The sequence below is a fragment of the Leucopleurus acutus genome (assembly GCF_964270905.1).
Source record: "Leucopleurus acutus genome assembly, chromosome: 20".
NCBI classification, from domain to species: Eukaryota; Metazoa; Chordata; class Mammalia; order Artiodactyla; family Delphinidae; genus Leucopleurus; species Leucopleurus acutus.
Window position 1 is genome coordinate 46,260,721 of NC_139162.1, and position 20,517 is coordinate 46,281,237.

At 54.7% G+C, this 20,517-nt stretch overlaps 1 protein-coding gene across 1 annotated transcript; it reads right to left on the bottom strand.

Annotated features, from left to right (window-relative positions):
* Nucleotides 1-1,021: 1,021 nt before the first annotated feature.
* Nucleotides 1,022-20,236, bottom strand: SIRT2 (sirtuin 2). Its single transcript, XM_082863150.1, has 16 exons — nucleotides 20,158-20,236; nucleotides 19,287-19,333; nucleotides 16,204-16,252; nucleotides 15,831-15,944; nucleotides 12,347-12,388; nucleotides 12,080-12,186; nucleotides 11,895-11,951; nucleotides 11,163-11,231; nucleotides 5,734-5,863; nucleotides 3,867-3,926; nucleotides 3,487-3,542; nucleotides 3,257-3,333; nucleotides 3,119-3,170; nucleotides 2,004-2,074; nucleotides 1,790-1,856; nucleotides 1,022-1,669 (listed from the first exon to the last, which is right to left on the bottom strand). The coding sequence occupies exons 1-16, from the start codon at nucleotides 20,171-20,173 to the stop codon at nucleotides 1,514-1,516; spliced, it is 1,170 nt and encodes a 389-aa protein (XP_082719276.1). The 5' UTR covers nucleotides 20,174-20,236; the 3' UTR covers nucleotides 1,022-1,513.
* Nucleotides 20,237-20,517: the final 281 nt, after the last annotated feature.

Sequence of the window (20,517 nt, forward strand, 5' to 3'; positions counted from 1 at the left end):
TCCATTGGACCCCAACCCTTCTAACCAAGTAGAGAGTCCTACAGTGGGTTATCAGTTAAGGTGGGCATTCTAAAATATTTTCCCTGCAGCAGTCCCAGGAGTAGGAGTCCTAGGTCCATCCATGCATCCATCCATCCATCCATGCACCCATACATCCAACAAATATTTACTGAGTACAGGCCCAGAGTAGGGGAAAAGGGTGCCTGAGGAAAAGGGTGATGGGCAGAATAGGCCCCTGCTCCCAGGGGCTTCCATTCTTCTTGGGGTGGGTATAGGGGATGGAAAATAAACAGCTAAACAAATCAATCAGCCCACCGACCAGAAGCCCAGGGTATTAGGAAGTGGGGGACAGAGAGCAGGTGCCCTGGCCAGGGGAGAGCAGTCAGGAGGGGTGGGGCGAGGGAGACAGATGCTTGCCTGGGTCCCATGAGAAGGGGAGAAGGAGATGGGTGGTGCTGGGCAGGATGGGACGGCGGCAGCTGCCTGATACCTCAGGGAGGCAGTGGGTCAGTGGGGGGGTGATGATGCCAGCTGCTCAGTCCCTGGGGACCCCTACCTGTTCTCCGAGGGGAGGCCTGGAGTAGCAGGAAGTGAAAGTGTTCCTCGCAGAGAGAGGAAGCTGAGTGGGCAGGGGGAAGAGGCGGGGCTGGGGGTATTTGAAATCGACCCTCCTCCCTCTTTCCGGGGGCTCAGGCCTTAGGTGACCGGGCTCTGGAGGAAGGGACCCTGGCAGTCTGGGAGTCCAGGGGTAAGAACCATGAGGCTCCCACGGCCCCACGAGTCCCCTCTCGGCACCCTTCGGCGCCCTTCACCCTTTCTCATGAGAGCCTGTGGATGTTCTTGTTTCCTTAGGGGCCCAAGGTCTAGTCCCTTCCTCCGGCAGCTTCCCTGTGGGCCCACAGGAAAGAACAGCGAGGCCAGACAGCTGATGGTTAGTTGTTTTTTGTTTTTAATTTGTCTCTAATAAGCGACACCATCTGCCCCCGCCCCCGTCTGGGAAGCGGGTCCCGAGTGAGGGGGCCTGGCACCCACTTTGGGAGTTGTAGGCAGAGACTTGGGAGGCCTCGAGGCTTGGACCGCCCACTGGGTGTGAGTTATGTCTGGAGGGCGCACCTCCCCACCCAGGGTAGGTTAGGCTTCGTCGACTTGGCCTCAAGCCCCTGGGAACAGTAGAGAGCATGGGGGCCCTGGGGCTCTCGTCCTGGGACAGTTAGCAGTTTGGAGGTACCCCTGGCCCCCTGAGCAGTTAGAGATTAGGGGAGGCTGATCCTTGGCCCTAAGGGTGATTAGGGGCTGTGGGCTGTTAGAGACCGGCTGCCCAAGCCTCAGCCCTAAGAATGTTAGAGATTCGCCGGGCTCAGGGGTGCTGGGACCCCAGTTTTGGGAGGGAGTAGTTAGTAGATTGAGGAAATGTTCTGAGCTCCCCAGAAAAGAGCTGTAAGTTAGAGGGGGCCAGGCCTGGTTGGGGCTCAGCTGTCCCAAAGCTGGGCGTCCTGCCTGGGAGATGCGGCTGTCACTGGGGTTTCTCTCCCTCCGTGGTCCTGGCCTCCTCCTTGGCAGGAGGTGGAGACTTCCTGGAGGAAGCTGAAGTGGTGGGGTTGGGAGTCCCTGACCCCGACTGGGCATCTATGCTGGCATGCTCCTTCCGGACAAGGTCCTCCAGTTCCTTCTGCAGGGGACAAAGTTCACAGAGGTCAGAGGTCATCATGCATCATAAGGTCAGAGGACCTGTGGGACAGGGGTCCAGGGACTGGGCTCAGGGTGGGCGGGGGTGGCCCAGGCTCCTCACCTTCCATCCGAGGAGGTCAGCAAGGGCCAGGCAGCCCTGGTCGCAGTCACCCAGCCAGGCCACGTCCCTGTGGGCGGGTGAGAGTCAGAGCTCCCAGGCTTGTCCCAGGGCCCTGCCGGCTCTGCCCTGCCCTGTGCCTCCGTGCCCTCCCTCCCACCTTGGCCCTGTCCCTTGAAGGCTCCACTGCCCCCGCACTGCCGCAGGAGGGCCTCACCTGTAGGCCTTCTTGGAGTCGAAGTCCATGCCTCCTCCGAGGCCCATCATCATCCCAAGGAAAGGGTCCATCTGTGGGGAAGGGGGTGGAGTAGGGGGGAGCTAAGAGCACAGACCCAGGAGCCAGGTGGCTTGGGTTGGAATCCCAGCTCTGTGACTTTGCTCAAGTGGCTGGCCTCTCTGAACGTCAGTTTCTTTCTCTGTAGAGTGGGGGTGATCATCAAACCCACTCCTAGGGTTGTACTGTCAGCGGGTTAATACAGAGGAAATGCTTAGCACGGTATCTGGCACACTGTACGTTTTTTGCCTGTTGGAGAAACATCTGTCCCCAGGAGGGAGCCCCTGCCTGGGAGTGAAGCTACCTCAGGAAAAGAGAGATGAGAGAGGGAGCGGGTAACTCCTGACAGAACTGCTGCAGGCCCAGGGGCCAGCTAGCCCTGACTCTTCAGTCACGGGAAGCACGACATTCTCGTTTTGGCTTAAGTCGCTTTGAGCTGGGGTTCTGTCACTCGTTCAAAAGGGTGAATGAGGGACTTCCCTGGTGGAGCAGAGGTTAAGAATCTGCCTGCCAATGCAGGGGACACGGGTTCGAGCCCTGGTCCGGGAAGATCCCACATGCCGTGGAGCAGCTAAGCCCGTGTGCCACAACTACTGAGCCTGTGCTCTAGAGCCAGCGAGCCACAACTACTGGGCCCGTGTGCCACAACTACTGAGCCCGTGTGCCACAACTACGGAAGCCCGCGCACTCTAGAGCCCGTGCTCCGCAACAAGAGAAGCCACTGCAATGAGAAGCCCGTGCACCGCAACAAAGAGTAGCCCCCGCTCGCCACAACTAAAGAGAGCCCATGCGCAGCAACGAAGACCCAGCGCAGGCAAAAATAAATAATAAATAAATTTTAAAAAAAAAGGGGTGAATGACACAGAGGCCTGTGGAATCTTGGAGTCAGGGCAGCCTGGAACCTGAACACTGTGGATTCCAGAATCCTTAGGTCTGAGCTGAGGGGTCCAAAGTATCGGGATTCTCCAGAGACCTGTCCCCTGGTTCCTGAGGAGGCTGGGGGGAGGCAATGTGGGGCCCCTGTGTGGGGGTGGCAGGGTGTGACTAAAAGGACTCACCTGGCCAGTCTTCTCCTTGTTGATGAGCAGGCGCGGGGTGGAGAGGGGCGCCCTGGTGGAGGGCGAGCTGAGTGGTGAGGGCCTGTCCCGGCTCCCCCAGTCCCCAGCAGCCCCCCATAGCCCCGAACCCCAACCTACTTGCTGATAAGGGATGCGAAGGGCTGCACCTGCAGGGAGGTGCCCATGATGATGAGGAGGTCCACCTTCAGGAAGTCCTGTGAAGGGGGAGCGGCCAGTGAGGCTGGGCTGTGGTCCCCGGCCCCCGCTGCAAGCCCACCCGCAGCTACCTGGGGAAGCCACCTTCCCCAGGGCAGGACCCAGGCTGCCCCTGCGTGGACCGAGATGGGGGGCGCGGCGGGTATACTTACTGACTGCAGGCAGGAGAAGAAACGCGCTGGGAGGTTCTCGCCAAAGAACACGATATCTGAGGTGGAGATAGATGGACAGACAGACACAGGGAGAGATAGAGACAGTGAAAAAGCAGGGGGGCAGAGACAGGGAGGGAGAGAGAGGACAGGCAGGAGCAGAAGGTGGACCGCAGGGCTGGGACGGGAGTGTGGAGCACTGGGGACAGATTAGGGGCTATGGTACCCACTCTCCCTGGGGCAGACTCCGGGCACTGGTCAGGGAGAGAGGGTGACGGGGGTGGATGGACGGATAGGGCGCGTGGCCTTCTTGGGAAGGGGTTAGTGGCTGAGGGGGTCCCAGCCTGAGTCTACCTCGGTTGGTCCCCGGCCCCAAGGCTCACCAGGCTTCACCACACTCCGACATTTCTCACACTTGGGAGTCACCTCGGAGAAGATCTTCTCTGAGCGTGGGGAACGGGGAGGGAGAAGAGGAGGTAAGAGGCTTTGGGCTGGGGCTGCAGCCTGCCTGCCCACCCCATCCTTCCTTCACTGTCAACACAAACACAGCTCAGTCACCGGGGGCCTCCTGGGGTGTTTGCCCTGATCAGGAGGGACCTCCATTCTTAGATAGCTGTCCCTCCCCCGCCCCCAACATTCCTGGGGTGGCTCCCAGCACCAGCCTATAGCTATTAAATGAACAAACAAACAAATGAGCAGACACTCGCCCCTAAAAGGGGCAGCTGGGTTCCACCAACCCCCGACCTGGGGAATCTGGACTTGGGAGTGAAGCTCGTCCAGTGGGTCTTTGAGGGCAGCCCTACCTCACCGTGGGTCAGAGAGGCCTGGTAGGCGCCAGGCCTAGTGGCAGAGAGGGAAGAATTATGCAGATGATGCTGGGACGGAGACAGAACCTTAGGTGCAGCTGCTTCCCACTCTTGGGCTCTGTGACAGACACACCCCTGCCCCCACGCACACCCCATGCCTATGACAATCCTCCTCATTGCCTATTGATTAAGGAAGCTTGAAAGCATTCTGTCACTTGCAACCCACAGAATCCTGGCTTGTTCATTCAACTATTCACTCATTCCTTCAACAGCTATTTACAGAGCACTGCTTTCAGGTCTGTCATTTACTTGAGAATATTTTTGCATTGACAGTACATGACATTTTGCGGGTGACGCTTGTGCTACTGCTGTAAGAGAAACATAATGGGGTAATGTTAATTGTCCATCACCCCCAGCTGCGTGCACTTGGGCTATTCAGGAATCCTCACCCCAGGGGCGGGCAGCTGGCATGTTGTCAGAAGGGCCACACTCCAGGGGCCCTACTATCAGCGCTGCAGCTGTCCTTATCACACAGGGACACCAGAGGCTTTGTGAAATCGGCATAAAGAACGTCAGAAATGGGTTTCCATGGATGAAGTAAGTGGCTTCTTAATTAGCACAATGGATGTCAGAAATCAGCTCTCACTGGCATTCAGGAAATGTGGATTGGCTGGATTTTTTTGTTCCTCCTTCTCTTTTTGGACACTCTGCCCAGGCAAGAACAGGGATGACGACTTTAGCAAGCCCTGGAGTTTGCATCCTTAAGGACAGCCCCCAGGCTTCATTCCTAACCAGGGCTGTGCCCAGCTTCACACGCCACGGCCTCTGCTCGCCTGAATCCAGCTAATGTGCCGGTTGAATCCTGCGCCTCTGGGGCAGTGCTGTCCCGTATGCTGGTTAGAGCCCCATGTGACTTTTAAATTTTAATTAATACAAATTAAAGAAAGTTAAGAATTCAGTTCCTCGGTCACATTAGCCACATTTTAAGAGCTCAACAGTCCCATGTAGCAAGTGGCTGCCGTGTTGGACATTCCCCTCACCCCAGAAAGTTCTCTCAGATACTTCTGCTCTTCTTGGAGTGTAGCTGCGCTTGCCTGGATGAGCCCCTCATGTGAGACGGGGTCAGAGCGCCCAAAGGACAAAGAGCTAGGGTTTCATGACCTCACAGAACAGGTTGTATGACCACGTGGGGGCCAGTCTGCTAACGCACGTCTCTGTGTCTGGAGTCTGCATCCATCATAACCTGGCTGTGAGGTGGTGTCGGGAGAAATGAACCCCCACTGCCACCTCCAATCTTTGGGGGCTGCCATTATCTGCTAAAAAGAGCTGCAGAGCTGTGCAGGACAGAGCTGGCGTCCTCGCGTGGAGACCCTGTCCCTGGCGCTGGGGAGCAGACAGGGGACAGGAGGCCTACCCTCGGGGATAATAGCCTCCAGCCCCTCACCTTTCATCCAGCTTAGCGCGTACTCCTGCCGGCAGACGGGGCTGATGCAGTGAGACGTGTAGAAGGTGCCGTGGGCCTCCACCAGGTCCTCGGCCTCCAGCCCCGCCACTCGCTCCAGGGTGTCTATGTTCTGGAGGGAGAGATGGAGGAGAGAGGGTCAGGAGTGCACCACACCCCCCAAGGGGCAGAAGGCATAGCCAGGAGTTGCGGCTGAGAAAAGCAAGTGGGACAGGGGAGAAGGGAGGGAGGGAGAAGCAAGGGGCAGGGTGTGTCTAAAAGTCTTCTGTTCATCCTGATGGTGCCTCTGAAAAGGTAAGTCATGGACACTTAAAGGCAGGGGCCCAAACTCAAATCTCTATGAGCCCAGACCCACTGCCACCAACCAGCCCTGGCAAATTTGGGCCACTTTGCTTCCGTTTTGCTGCAAATGTGTTTTGTTAGAACCAGACACTCTAGTGGCACCTGCCAGAAATTTGGTGAAATAAACGTACAACTCTCCAGTGTCTCCACTGTAAACGCAACCCCCTCAGATATGGCATCCTTGTGCAGTACCCAACCTGCACAGCTGTCTGTGGCAGCCCTGGCCAGGCATTAACATAAATCAATGAATCAGGAGGGTTTTTGGGGTTTTCATCACACTGTTTTCGTACTTAACCTTACTATGATCTGCTGCATTGATAGTATATTAACTTGTAGTCTTTTCAGACAGAGATACTTTCCTTATTCAACAGGCAAGAATATTCTTCTCTTTCACATAGACACTTGCGCTTTCTCCAGCCCCTCCGGAGCAGCTTTTGTTTGCCCACGAGGAATGCTGCTGGGGCAGGTGCTGCTGGAGGACACTGGCAGACGTTACAGAGATGGCCGGGCATATGCAGCCTACGGCTGACCCGACGAGGTTTCCTGGAGGCTCCGTGAACAACTGAGAGGGTTCCCTTGCAAGGGCAGACAGCCCCAACTGCCCTCTCTGCTCCCAGCCAGCCATCAGTTTATCCCCAACACATCAGTTTATCCCCAACACATCTGTTTATCTTGTCTGGGGATAAACAGACAAGAGTCACTGTTCCCAGACTCTCGGTGGCTTTCCCTCTCCCCCCTTTACTAGAAATGCTAGTTTTGCCTTTGTTTCTTGACTTAGTCTACCAACTCCCTGACACGTAAGTAAGCAGTGTGCAGGCATATAACTAAATGGCACGTCAAAGGTCTACCTACACGCCTCTGTGTTACCCTTTGATGTCACTTTTTTTTTTTTTTTTGCCACGCTGTGCGGCTTGCGGGACCTTAGTTCCCTGGCCAGGGATCGAACCCACGCTCTCAGCAGTGAAAGCACAGAGTCCTAACCACTGGACCACCAGGGAATTCCCTTGATGCCACTTTTGATGGAGAAACCACAAACAAACAAAAATGAATGCGGTCAACCCGTATGTACTGGTAAGAAGGGATCTCTCCAAGATGTTAGAAGGCCCAAAGCACAAAGGCAGTGTGTACAGGATGTGAAAAAATCAATATATGAATTTGTGTATTTGCTTGCCTAAGTATGGAATATCTTCAAAGGAGACCCAAGAAGTAGGCAGCAGCCGTGGCCCCCGGGAGGGAAGCTGGGGCTGGGGAATATGGTCCAAGAGGTTCGCTATAAAGGCCAAGCAGCAATGAATGCATGGCAACACACAGCAACTGACGTCTGGCCTCAGCATCAGGCAGGAAAGAGGTCATGGTGAGGAGGCGGGCCCTGGGCAAGGTGGGCAGCGGCCACTCAGCTCCAGCCAACCACTCTCCCCCACAGAAAGCCACCCAGGGTACACCCAGCTCTTCCCGATTTTCAAGAGGAGCCTGATGTCTGGGTTTTCATCTGCAATCTCTTGAATTTTAGACCTTGGCTCACTTCTGGTTTCAAGACATCACGTCTCTGACATGCTTTTAAAAAGCATGAAGCTGGGACTTCCCTGGTGGCACAGTGGTTAAGAATCCACCTGCCAATGCAGGGGACACGGGTTCGAGCCCTAGTCTGGGAAGATCCCATATGCCACAGAGCAACTAAGCCTGTGTGCCACAACTACTGGGCCTGCGCTCTAGAGCCTGCGAGCCACAACTACTGAGCCCGCGTGCCACAATCACTGAAGCCCATGTGCCTAGAGCCCGTGCTCCGCAACAAGAAAAGACACTGCAATGAGAAGCCCGTGCACTGCAACGAAGAGTAGCCCCCGCTCGCCGCAACTAGAGAAAGCCCACCTGCAGCAACAAAGACCAACGCAGCCAAAAATAAAATAAATAAATAAATAATTTTTTTTTAAAAAAGCATGAAACTGCTATGTGGGTGCAGATATGGAAGGATCCTCCAGACAGGGCTTAAATGAAAGAAAGCCAAGTACAAACCCTATGTATGATGTAAATGCCATAGACATAGATTTAAAAGAGCGATAAGCTGGTTTGCTGAGGAGATCACAGTGACTTGAACGAAGGCGACAACTGTTCTCATGTTTGAATGGATACTTGTGTCTTGAGATAAAAATAGCATCGCGCGTGGCTTCAAGAGTGCTGCATCGTCACAATTCAGAAAGGCGTGAAGACAATGTGTTCCAGAAAACTGGGTCAGTGACTCAAAAAGTGGCTGAGGTTAAAGAAGAGGGTGATGAGTTTAAAAAAAAAAAAAAAAGGTTTCGTGAAACGTGAGACTGGAAAAATTTTTTCCACCTTTGTCTATGTTACGTAACGCGCCATTTTGAATACGTATGCGTGCTTAAATCCACACATGAAGAATTGCAACTGGGGGGAAATGCCACCACATTTCACGCTGACCTCACAACGCATTGGTGTTGGCTTTCGTCTAAAAATAGCCTACAGCTGGCGTGCTTTCGTGGTTGGGGCAGGGGGTTCTGCCTCAGACAGAGCTGGGAAGCAAGCCCTCTGAGCAGCCCCCATGAGCCACCTGGTCCTGGGCCTGGGCTTCTCGTGCTGGGACCCCTGTGATCTCATCCTGTCTGGAGGGTTTAAACGTCGTCTATCTGCTGCTCTCCAGCTCGAGTCCAGACTCCTGTGTCCAGCTGTCTGCCCATGTCCCCAGGTGGTTGTCTAATGGGCATCTCAACCCCGACATGCCTTCAGCCAAGCTCCTCCTCTGCCCCCCACGCCTGCACGTCCCACCATCTCAATAAAAGGCAGCAGGTGCTCAGGCTGAGAGGGAGCCAGTCATCCCTGACTCCTTTCCTTCTCTCACGAATCGTTTCACATTCAACCCATTGGCAAGTCCTGCCAGCTCCACCTTCAAAACGGGTTCATAAGCCGCCCACCTCTCCCCTTCGGCGGCCCCCTCCCTGGCCCAGCCTCCATCCTCTCCTGCTTGGAACATCATTGCAGCCTCCTCCCTGGTCTTGGTACCCGCCCCCCACTGCTCCCACAGTCTGCCCCCCTCACGCAGCCAGAGGGACCCTGTGAACACCTGGGTCAGGTCACGTCCCTGCCCTGCTCAGAGCCCTCCTGTGATTCCATCTCACTCAGGGGAAAGGACAAAGCCCTCCCTGTGGCCCCCAAGCCCCCCCACGGCCCACCCCTGTCACCTCCCTGACCTTGTCTCCTCCATCTTCTCCTACTACTGTCCTCCCTGCTCACTCAGATCCAGCTTCTTCTTCTTCTTCTTTTCTCTTTTTTAAAATATTTAATTTTTTGGCTGTGCCGGGTCTTAGCTGTGGCATGTGGGATCTAGTTCCCTGACCAGGGATCGAACCTGGGCCCCCTGCATTGGGAGCGTGGAGTCTTAACCACTGGACTGCCAGGGAAGTCCAGATCCAGCTTCTTGAACACGCCAAATGCAGCCTCCCCTCAGGACCTCTGGACTGGCTGTTCGCTTTGCCTGGAATGCACTCTCCCCTCGACAGATGATCCCATGGCTGCCTCCCTCCCCTCCTACAGGTCTCTGTTTAAATGTCCTGCTTCTCAGTGAGGCCTTCCCTGACATCCTGTTCACTACAGCACCCCCGACCCTGCACACACAGAGCTTGAGTCCCCTTTCCTGCTCCGCTGCGCGCCATAGACCTCTCAGCATCAGCGTAGATACGCAACTCACCCATCTTGTCCGTTGTCTCTCCCCACACTACAGTGTCAGTTCCAGGAGGGCAGGGATGTCTGCTCCCTCCGTTCACTGCCTGCAGGGCCTGGCACTGGGTTGGCACTCAGTAAACATTGGGACAGAGGCTTACAAACAGGTTTGCCAGCAGGGCTATGGTGAGTATTTCATGAAGGCACTTGGCTTCAGGTGAGCTGTTCGTATCAAGTCTGAGTCACATCTCATGGAAAAAACTGACTCTCTGGGAAGAAAGGTCAGGTTTATTCTGAGCTGGGGCTCCTGCTGGAAGGAGGAGGCCATCCCCTCCCCCGCCAGCCCTGGGTGGGAGCACGTACCCCACTTGAGAATTCCGGACCTACAAAGATTTCATCCTCCCCCTGGTGGCAACTTCTGAGGCTGCAGGCTCCCGATTGCCAGGCCCAGGAAGAAAATAATAGAACACCTATTTCTATCCATGTGTTCTCTCTCTATTTTATAATTTTGGGTTCTGAGGTATGAATTAGAGCAGGCATGGTATCAGGGCTATAGTACATCATGTAATTTGAATACGTATTTATGAAACAAAGGTAGAGATGCAAACATTTTTCACTATTAGGGGTGCAAGACCCTAAAAGGCTCACCAACTCGGAAGCCAACAATGTGAGCTGTCCTTCCCTGAGGACACCCCGGCGAGGCCCTCCGCCAAGCACCTGACCTGTATGAGCCACGGCCCCACGGTACGCACAAGGCCTTTGTGCAAATTATAAAAGGGTGTCCCAGGACGTCCCCGGTGGTGCCGTGGTTAAGACTCCACGCTCCCAATGCAGGGGGCCGGGGTTCGATCCCTGGTTGGGGAACTAGATCCCACATGCATGCCCCAACTAAGGAGCCCACCTGCTGCAACTAAGGAGCTGGTGTGCCGTAACTAATAAGCCAGCGAGCCGCAACTAAGGAGCCCGCCTGCCACAACTAAGACCCAGCACAGCCAAATAAATAAATATATTTTTAAAAGGTGCCCCACAGAAAAAAAAAAAAACAATAGTGCTCTTTCCTTAAGAGTTTACAGCTACCAGCCGGAAAATTGTCAGGTGTAGTGATCATATTAGGTCAACTCAGTTTGGAGTTATCTGCTGGAAATACGAAATCTATGGTGCCAATAGCGTCTGCTCAGAGAAGTACTCCTGCGATGGCCCTGAGGGAGGTCACCGCCACATCACCACAGGCCTGAGAGGGCAAAGCTGTTCTGGCCTCTGTTTTATAGAAAGGGAAACTGAGGCTGAGAGAGGGGACGTGAGTTACTGCAGGTCACGTGACAGAGAAGCCGTGGCCTGAGCTCTCGGGCCCCTCCAGCCCGCGCTCTTCCTCCCAGCACGCCCGCGGTCCCGCCTACCTGCGTGTAGCAGCGCAGGAGCAGCCCCTTCTCCTTCAGCAGGCGGATGAAGTAGTGGCAGACAGTGGGCTGGAGGGGAGCAATCATGACAATGCCGATGAAGACAGAAGACACTGACCGCGCACCGCCGTGCGCCGGGAACCGTTCTAGGCGCCACGCCTGTTTTCCCTCACGGAATCGCCACACCGACCTCGCGAGGTGCGCACCTTTGTTATCCCCATTTCACAGGCGAGGGAACTGAGGCACAGAGAGGGTGACTGTCTTGCCAAAGTCACCCAGGTTGCGGAGTTGGGGTTTGCACAGAGAGGACTGGCTCTGGGGTCTGGGCTCTTGCACGTATCGTTAACTCATTTAAGCCTCACGACAACCCTTCTCGTGGACTATTATCAGCTTCATTTTACATAAGGGAAAACAGAGGCTCAAGGACACAAGAGCAGGAAATGAGGGACCAGGACTTGGACCCAGGCAGTCTGGGCCCGGAGCCCATGTATATATATATATATATATTTTGGACGGTGCCACACGGCTTGCAGGATCTCAGTTCCCCAACCAGGGACTGAACCCGGGCCACAGCAGTGAAGGCCCGGAATCCTAACCACTAGGCCAGGAAACTTCCCCAGAGCCCACGTGTTTAATGGCTATCATATTTGTCTGAAGGGCCCTGGAGGGGGCTTTCCCATGCCTGCTGGCCCCCAACCTTTCCTGTCACCGCCTCCACAAAAGAGAGCTCACCTTGAACTGCCCAGGATAGAGTTCCTTGGCGAGGGCAAAGAAGGGCTCTGGGTGTTTCTGTGGGAGAGAGAGCCGGAGGGCAGGTGGGCACCCAGATGGCCCTGGTGAGATGAGAGCTGGAGAGAGGCGGCCACGCCTCCACCCCCCACCCCCATTACAGACGTTCCTCCCTGCAGGACACGTACCTTGAAGTAGCCAATCTCAAAGATGGCCTCCGGGTAGGGAAGATGGTATTTCTCCAGGTTGGCGTAGAGGCCCGTGTTTGGGGAGCGGAAGTCAGGGATGCCCGCCGCTGGGGGAGGAGTGGCAGCGGGCATTCAATCGATGAGGGACCTTGGCCCCTTCTCTACCACACTGACCCTCCCAGGCAAGGACCCCCATACAGCTCCTCCCCAGCTCTTCGAAGGGGCACCCCCAACCAGGGAGTTCTCTTGGGGGAGGGGGGCACTTACAAGTGGAGATTCCAGCTCCCACCAAACAGATAACCCTGCGACCTGGAGGAGAAAAGTTTACGCAGCGTGGGTTTTTTGTTTTTGTTTTTTTTCAGTTTACGTTTGTTTACCGTTGTAACATTTTGTTTTGAACATCAAACACTGCTCCAAAATGTGACCATTTATCTTAAGACAGTTGTCTTTGCCATAAACTAAGTACTGAACTGGTGTTCACCAGTTGTCTTTGCCATAAACTAAGTACTGAACTGGTGTTCACCAGTTGTCTTTGCCATAAACTAAGTACTGAGCTGGTGTTCACAATGAACTTCTGACAGGTTAAAAAATTATTAGTGGCTCTGCTGTCTAATAATCAAATATATCATCACAGACTGAATGTAATGATTACATTAAAAGACCAAAATTTCCCCTTCCCTTTCTTACCCTTAAATAATACCACCCATCACAGTCCCTGAAGCCGTTTACTCTGTGCCTGGCCCTGGGGCAAGCATTTCAGATCGCTGAATGGCTCTCCCAACCATTTCAAGGAGGGAAGTGTTAACATCCCACTTTATAGATGAGGAAACTGAGGCTCAGATAGGGGAAGGGGTCACACAGGTGACTGATGGAACAGCCAGCATGGGGTCAAAGAATCCACTGTTTGAAATTACACCAATGGGGACTTCCCTGGTGGCGCAGTGGTTAAGAATCCACCTGCAATGCAGGGCACACGGGTTCGAGCCCTGGTCTGGGAAGATCCCACATGTCACAGAGCAACTAAGCCTGTGTGCTACAACTACTGAGCCTGCGCTCTAGAGCCCGCGAACCACAACTACTGAAGCCCGCGCACCTAGAGCCTGTGCTCCGCAACAAGAGAAGCCACCACAACGTTCTCATGCGCACTGCAACAAACTGCAAGTAGAGAAGGCCCATGTGTAGCAACGAAGACCCAACGTAGCCAAAATAAATAAATAAATTTATATTAAAAGAAATGAAATTATAGCAATGTAGTAAGATTCAAGAAAAGGCCACTTGGAGAGAAATTTCTCCTCGCTAGATCTAGACAAAAATGCATGAGATCTTAGTGAGAGGGGTGGGGTGGGGGGTTCCCCCGGAAGAGCTGCAGGTTATTGTGAAAAAAATCTCTGGCCACCCCTCATCTTTTGGACATAATCTTGGATGGCCATCTATTTCTAGCATATGATACACATTCCTTCATCCTATTCCTTCCCTCCATAATCAAATGCACATCAGCCGCCGGAAGTCTGGTAATTTTCAGGTGAAGACCAAAGACTGGCCACTCTCAGCTCATGCCCAGTGAGCAGCAGAGTGGATAAGGGCTTCCAATCCTACTTCTTCTGCATACCAGCGGGGGCGTCTTAGTTCAGATCACCACTCTGGGCTTTAGCTTCCTGCTCTGTAAAATGGGCATAATCACAGTACTGACCTTGCAGGGCTGTTGAGAATGAATTCATCCCTGGGAAGCTTAGATCAGTGCCCAGCACTGATGATTCTACAAGTCACTCGTGCTCAACTTCTTTAGCCCCACGATTCGTACACCTATAAGCGCTTTGCTCCCCCATCGTCACCAGCTTTCAGAGAAGAAGATGGGGAGGCGTGGTAGGGGTGGCATCACTTCACAAGCACGTGGGGCTGTGCAGAAATAGCCCAGCTGCCTCTTCGGTGGCTGGCTGGCTGGCAGCCCTGCCACGCAGCACCTTTGGCATCTGCCCCTCAGCTGATGGACAGACACGGGTGTGAGGCGCCTGTGAACCGGGCGCCTCTGGGGTGTTCTATGCAAAGGAGGACAGCAAGGGTGACAAAGGCTGAGCCCTGCTACAGCCACAGCCCTTGGCCTCGTCTCGAGATGCCATTGGACTAGGCCCAGTGGACCCACCAGGGGCCATGTGGGAGGGAGCGTGCGCCCTGGATTCAGGCGGCCTGGCATCGAGCCCTGATTCTGCCTCTTGCCAGAAGTGTGACCCTGTACCCAGTCACAGTCTCTCTGCACCTCAGTTTCCTCCTCTGTCCAGATCACTCCTCACAGGTATCACGTGAAGATCAAAGGAGGGGACACCTGTCAAGTGCTTAGCCCAGTGCCTGGCAATCAGCGAGAGCTCAATTCATTGTTATTATTATTTTTATATTTTTAAGATTTTTTTGGTGTGGACCATTTTTTTTTGTCTGTTCGTTTTGTGGTACACGGGCCTCTCACTGTTGTGGCCTCTCCCGTTGTGGAGCACAGGCTCCGGACGCACAGGCCCAGCGGCCATGGCTCACGGGCCCAGCCGCTCCGTGGCATGTGGGATCTTCCCGGACCGGGGCACGAACCCACGTCCCCTGCATCGGCAGGCGGACTCTCAACCACTGCGCCACCAGGGAAGCCCCTCTGTCGACCATTTTTAAAGTCTTTATTGAATTTTGATTACAGTATTGCTTCTGTTTTATTTTTTGGTTCTTTGGCCATGAGGCATGTGGGATCTCAGCTCCCCAACCAGGGATCGAACCCATACATACCCCCTGCGTTGGAAGGCGAAGTCTTAACCAACGGACCGCCATGCAAGTCCCCATTGTTATTATTTATTATTATCCCCTCATAGGCGCCCTCATGAATCAATTATCCTAAAACCCATGTGCAGGAGGACAGAAGGAATGAAAGCTTTGATGCCACTGCCTTCGTTCTCTTGGGGGCCCACCCAAGCCAAGAGATGGCTGCAGACAGCTGTCTGGCCTGCCCTAGGAGAGGGAGGTTCAGGACGGCCGGCCTGGCTGCCCTCGGAGACACGGCAGCAGCTGGAGGACAGGGAAACTGGAGAAGACGTCCTCAACAAAAGGCTGTCCAGGACCCTCAAAGAGTGGATTGTTCTAGTCGACGACTGCCGAGGGCTCGGTTTCTCAGACTCTGGTGACCTCAACTCGTGGCGAGAAATATAAATTACATGGTGACCCCATAAAGAGGCACCTCTACACCACACCCGAAACAAGCCTCCTGTAATAATCGTCACAGGGAACACTTAGGCAGCCCTTGCTCTGTTCCAGGCCCGGTTCCAGGCATTTACATCTATGAATTTATGTAACCCCCTCATAACCCTATAAGGTAATTACTATTATTAGCATCTTCATTCTGTCAAACAGGCCTGGCCAATCAGAGACACAATTGGAGCCGATCTCTGCTCTTTTGCCTGAACTACTGGGAGAAAGGTGGCTCCCTCCCTCTTCAGTGGGAGCCACTAGGCTGCTGCAACTTGTATTTGCCACTGCCAGGAGCAACCGTGACCCCAACACAGAGAAGAGCTGCACCAGAGAGGGTTCAGATTTTTGACAACAGCATGGAAGCCGCTGAATCCAGCCACGATTAAAGCGGGGTTTTTGTTACAGGATCAACACACTCCCTTTTTGGCATAAGCCGGTTTGAGTTGAGGTTCTTGTGACTTGCAGAGGAAAGTTGTGAATTAAGTCACTTGGGGCCAGGAGAGGGGAAGGGGCCCAGTGCAGGCAGAGGACTCACAGCGCTCACTCTGCATGTAGCGGGTCACCCCTTCCAGGGTTAATTCGTCCAGCAGACGCTCCTTCTGGGTGCCCAGGCCCAGTGTCTGGGAGAAGAAATTCCGCAGGAAGTCCACTGGCCAAAAAGAAGAGAGACAGCAGCCGGGTGGGTGTTCAGTCAGGGTGCCCAGAGGCCCCAAGTGCCCCTGCCCAGCCCTGGGGCCCCGCCGCCTTCCCGCAACTAAGAGCTCAATGCCTGGCCCAGTCAGGGGCCTCCAGGGGCTCGCACTGCATCTGGTATTACATACTTTGAACGTCACCCCTGGCGGAGGTGAGCACCCAGATCCCTGCCCTAAACCGCCCCCCAGAACCGTGCTCTCAAGGAAGATACTCACTCTCTCCTTCTCCGCCAGCCGCTCCTCCCTCAGTGTCTGAATCTGAGTCCTGGAAGGGGTGGGGGTGGGGTGATCAGGCCCCAGAAGTGGGGTGAGGGAGGGAAGGAAGTGGGGGTGACACCGGGTTTGGGGAAAAGGCTCTGGCTGGGAGCTGGGCCCGAGGAAGTGAGGGGTGGAGGGGACAGCGCTGGGGGCCAGTGTGCGGGCTCTGGGACAGGCTGCCTGTGTTGGAAAACCCAGCTCTGCTACTTGCAAGGAGCACCGTCTCCGGTGGGTGACTTGGCTTTTCTGAGTCTCCGAGCTCCTCCTCTTAGAAATGGAGCTCAGAGGACACTCATCTCAGAGTGCTACTGTGAGATGAAGTGAGTTCACCTCTGGGAGGTGCTCAGAACAGCCCTGGGGTGGGTGTGTGGTGGTGATGGCTCAGGAAGCACTGGCTATGTTCTCATCACCTCCCGGTGTCCACGGCCTCGCCTTACAACCCCTTAGTCCCCTGCCCCGGCCAGCAGTCCTGCAGCCCTCCTCACCTACGTCACTCCTGTGAATAACGCCTCGGTCCTCACCCTGCGGCCGTCAGCCCTCCTGCCTGAAGCCCCCCACTCCACCTTTCCAACCCTTCCATCTTCTTTATCGACTCCTCCCCTCAGCCAGACTTCCAAATTGAGGGTATGGGACGCTGTCCTGGGCCCTCCCTACTTTCTCTGTTCACCTTCCCTGGTCGGCCTCATCCACGCCACTGGTCTGTCCTCCAGATGCAGGGTTCCCGCAGCCTCCTGGTATGCCTCCTTCTAAGTGACCCCCGGTCCCTCACTCCCACCGTGTCCCAAACTGGCCTCAGCATCTCCCCCAAACCTGCTCCTCCTCCTGGGCCCCATCTCAGTGTGGCTTCCGGCCCCCGGTCTGCCAGACGCCTCCTGCCTCCCTCCCCTGACCTCCTGCCATAACACGTCCCCTCTCCAGGGCTCCACGTGGCCCAGCCCCTCCACTTCAAAGGCCCTTCTCTGTGGCTTCTCCAGTCTAATCATCTGATCACGAACATCTATGGAGTCTACCATGATGTCAGCTCCAAGAAGGCTGGGAGTTTTCGTCATCACCGCTGGCAGCCCAGCACCAAGAACAGGGTCTGGCACTCAGCGGGAGTTCCAGAACTATCCACCACCGAACAAATGGACACCGGCTGTGCTGTGTACTAGACCAGGCCTGGGCCCTGTCATGGACCTCATGCAATGGTAGGAATGCAATTCTGGGGAATTCCCTGGCAGTCCAGTGGTTAGGACTACGCGATCTTACTGCCAAGGGCCTGCATTCAATCCCTGGCTGGGGAACTAAGATCCCGCAAGCCGAGTGGTGCAGCCAAAAAAAAAAAAAAAAAAATCTAACCAATTCGCTCTCCTGTTTAAAACCCCTCCAACAAGCCCTCTCCATCACTCACAACTCTGGTTCCAAGCCTTTCTGAATAGAAACCTCCCTTCCAAACATAGTGAAAACTTTTCGTTACTTTCGGACTACGTATGCTGCACAAAAACTTCGACCATTAGACAATGTATAACTTGGGGGCACTTGCTTCATGATTCCCTCACCCACAACCCCCGTCCCATTCCCCCACTTCAAGCTAACCACTCTTATTAATAGTACAATGGTAATTACTCCAGATTTTGTCTCTGCGGGTAAAACTCGTTATTTCCCCAGAAATGGGTCATACCACAGTACAATGCTGCAACTTGCATTTTGCGCCAAACAATATATCATAGACCTACCAGCTACATAGTGTTGCAGTGTGAGGATGCCCCATAGTTCATTTAACCCATCAACTGATAGCCGTTTGGGCTGTTTCCAGTTTTTCTGTATGAGACAATGCTGCAATTTACATCCTCGAATCTCTCTCTTTGGGACTGAGGATCGCTTTTTCACATTAAACCTTTTTCCCTGACAGTGGTCGTGCTTTGGGAGCCAGGCGAGGGAGAAGCCCGGCCTGACAGGAAACTCTTATCCCCTCGGTGTGGCTCTGCCGTGCCTCTGTGGGGTGCTCTCATCACAGCTGCTGCACTGGCCTACATCTGAACTGCGATCTCGCGTCTGTGGGTGGGCTGGCATGATTTCAGGTTGCAGACAGTGAGGCTCTGTGGAAGGATTTCAGGGCCCTGCTGAGAACGTGGGAGCAACAGGGCCTAAGGGGGAGCTGGAGGTGCTGGTGGGGCCTCTGTGAGCCTGCTTCCAGCGAAGTGTCCGGGACGCAATGTGCCGGGTGCTGTGGGTCGCAAACCCGTCCCTGTCCTTCTAGCCAAGGAACAGTGGACAAGTTACTGAACAACTCTGTTTCCAATTCCTCATCTATAAAATGGCTACAGTAGACCTTGCCCCCCAACAGGGATTCTGGGAAGATGAGATGAGGCACATCAAACACTAAGCAGAGTACCCGGCTGGAGTAAGTACTCAATAAATGCTAACCATGAATATAATTAGCTGACCTCCCCAGCCACCTGATTACTGAACACATCACATTCTTTCATGCCCCTCAGTGTTTGCAAAAGTTGTATCCTCTGTTTGGGACACCATTTCTCACCTTGCCTGAGAAAATTCTAAATCACTCTACACTAACTACCATGTGCTGTACCTCAATCTGACTCCTAGATCAGCCTGTGGATTCCTCCAGGGAAGGGACTGGCAGGAATCTGTGTGACCCCACAAAGTTTACTCTGGGCTCCCAGAGTGCCCTGAGCTACTTTCATTATCACCCCATAGGGTCATTGTCTAGTCACTTGTCCCATGAGATCTGTGAGTTCAGGGACCAAAGCTCTTCCATGCCCAGTGCAAATGAGTTTCAGAAGGGATGAGGGGCGCGGTGGGGAGGGCAAGGAGAAAGGAAAGTTTGGAAGGGCAGGCCTGGGGTTGAAGCTGCACACCCTTCTCTGACAGTCCCCAGAATCCACCATTCCCCAGGAGGATGAACCAGGAGGTGGGGTGAGGGACTGGGGCAGTGAGCTGAGGGCCCTGGGGTATCTGTCTCCCCTCTGCCACCTCCCCCCATGTGGGGTGTTGGAAGTCCATCTCTCTCCTTCCCTCCACCCTTCCCTCCATCTCACCTGAGCCTCCTGCACCTTCCCTGCCTGGGTCTCCACAGGGTCAGAGGCTGGGGGAGGAGATGTGGTTATGGTGAAGGGAGTGGTTAAGGGGGAATGAAGGGTTTCAAAGCAGCGGGGGGCAGAGGGGGTCAAGAAGACCCACCAACCTAGTTATACTGGGGTGGAAGTGTAAAAATGGAGTAGATGGAGGGAGGGAATGGGGAAAAGCAGATCTTATCAGAGTGGGGAGTGCTGGGAGGACAGGTGGTTAGTGAGGGACAAAGAGGCTGGGACGGGAAGGTTTAGGAGAGAGAAAAGAAAGTAAAGCATACAGGGTATGGAGGAAGACTTAGGAGGAGTTAGGAAGGACGCAGTAGTGTGTGAGTGTGTACGGGGAGGGTTAGGTTTACAAGCAGAGGGAAGCGTAGAAAGCAAGTGAGAAGATAAGAAGAGATACTCCGCCTGGAAGAGGTGTTGGGTGGTGGAGGGCAGGGAGGGTGGGATGGTAGGTTTAGGAGAGGAAGGAAGAGATAGGAGGGGACACCAGGGGTCCCCTAGCATCCTACAGTTCCCACTAACAACCAGGTACCCTCAGCAACCTGGACCGCGGCATTCTAAGTCTCTAGCAACGAGGGTCCTTAGCAACTAAGGTGAGAGAAAGACGCGATCATTAGTAACCTGGGGGACGTGGCAAACGGACCCTTAAAACCTCGCGACCCAGAAACCCACCAAGCTAGCAATATGGATCATTTTGCAACGGCCCCTGAATCCCATTCCCCCCAGTGCAGCCCCCATCTCCTGCCCCACCACGCCCGCCCTCGGGCCCCGGGGCCTGCAGCCCTCAGCCAGGCCCCGGCGCGGCCCGACCCTCCCACCAGGGCCCCCGACTCACGATCCGGCTCAGCCATGGGCGCGGGGCGGGGGCCCTCGGTACTGTCACCGACTGCTCTGCCCCGTGACGGCACCGGAAACAGGAGGGGTCCGAGACAGGGCAAAGAACTACAACTCCCAGGAGCCATCGCGGCCGCCAACAACTCCCGGAGCTAGCCCCTCTGCGGTAAAGAAGACACGAGAGGGCTGGACTACGCATCCCAGAGTGCCCCGCTCCCGCAGCCATGTTGGTAAAGGGCGCGCGGAAAGAGTGGGAAAGGGTAGAGAGTCGCATTCCATCTGAATACTCTGATTGGTCACGGTGTGGTATGGGGGCGGGGCGTTTACTATTTAACCCAGTCTGATTGGATGAGTCAGGGGG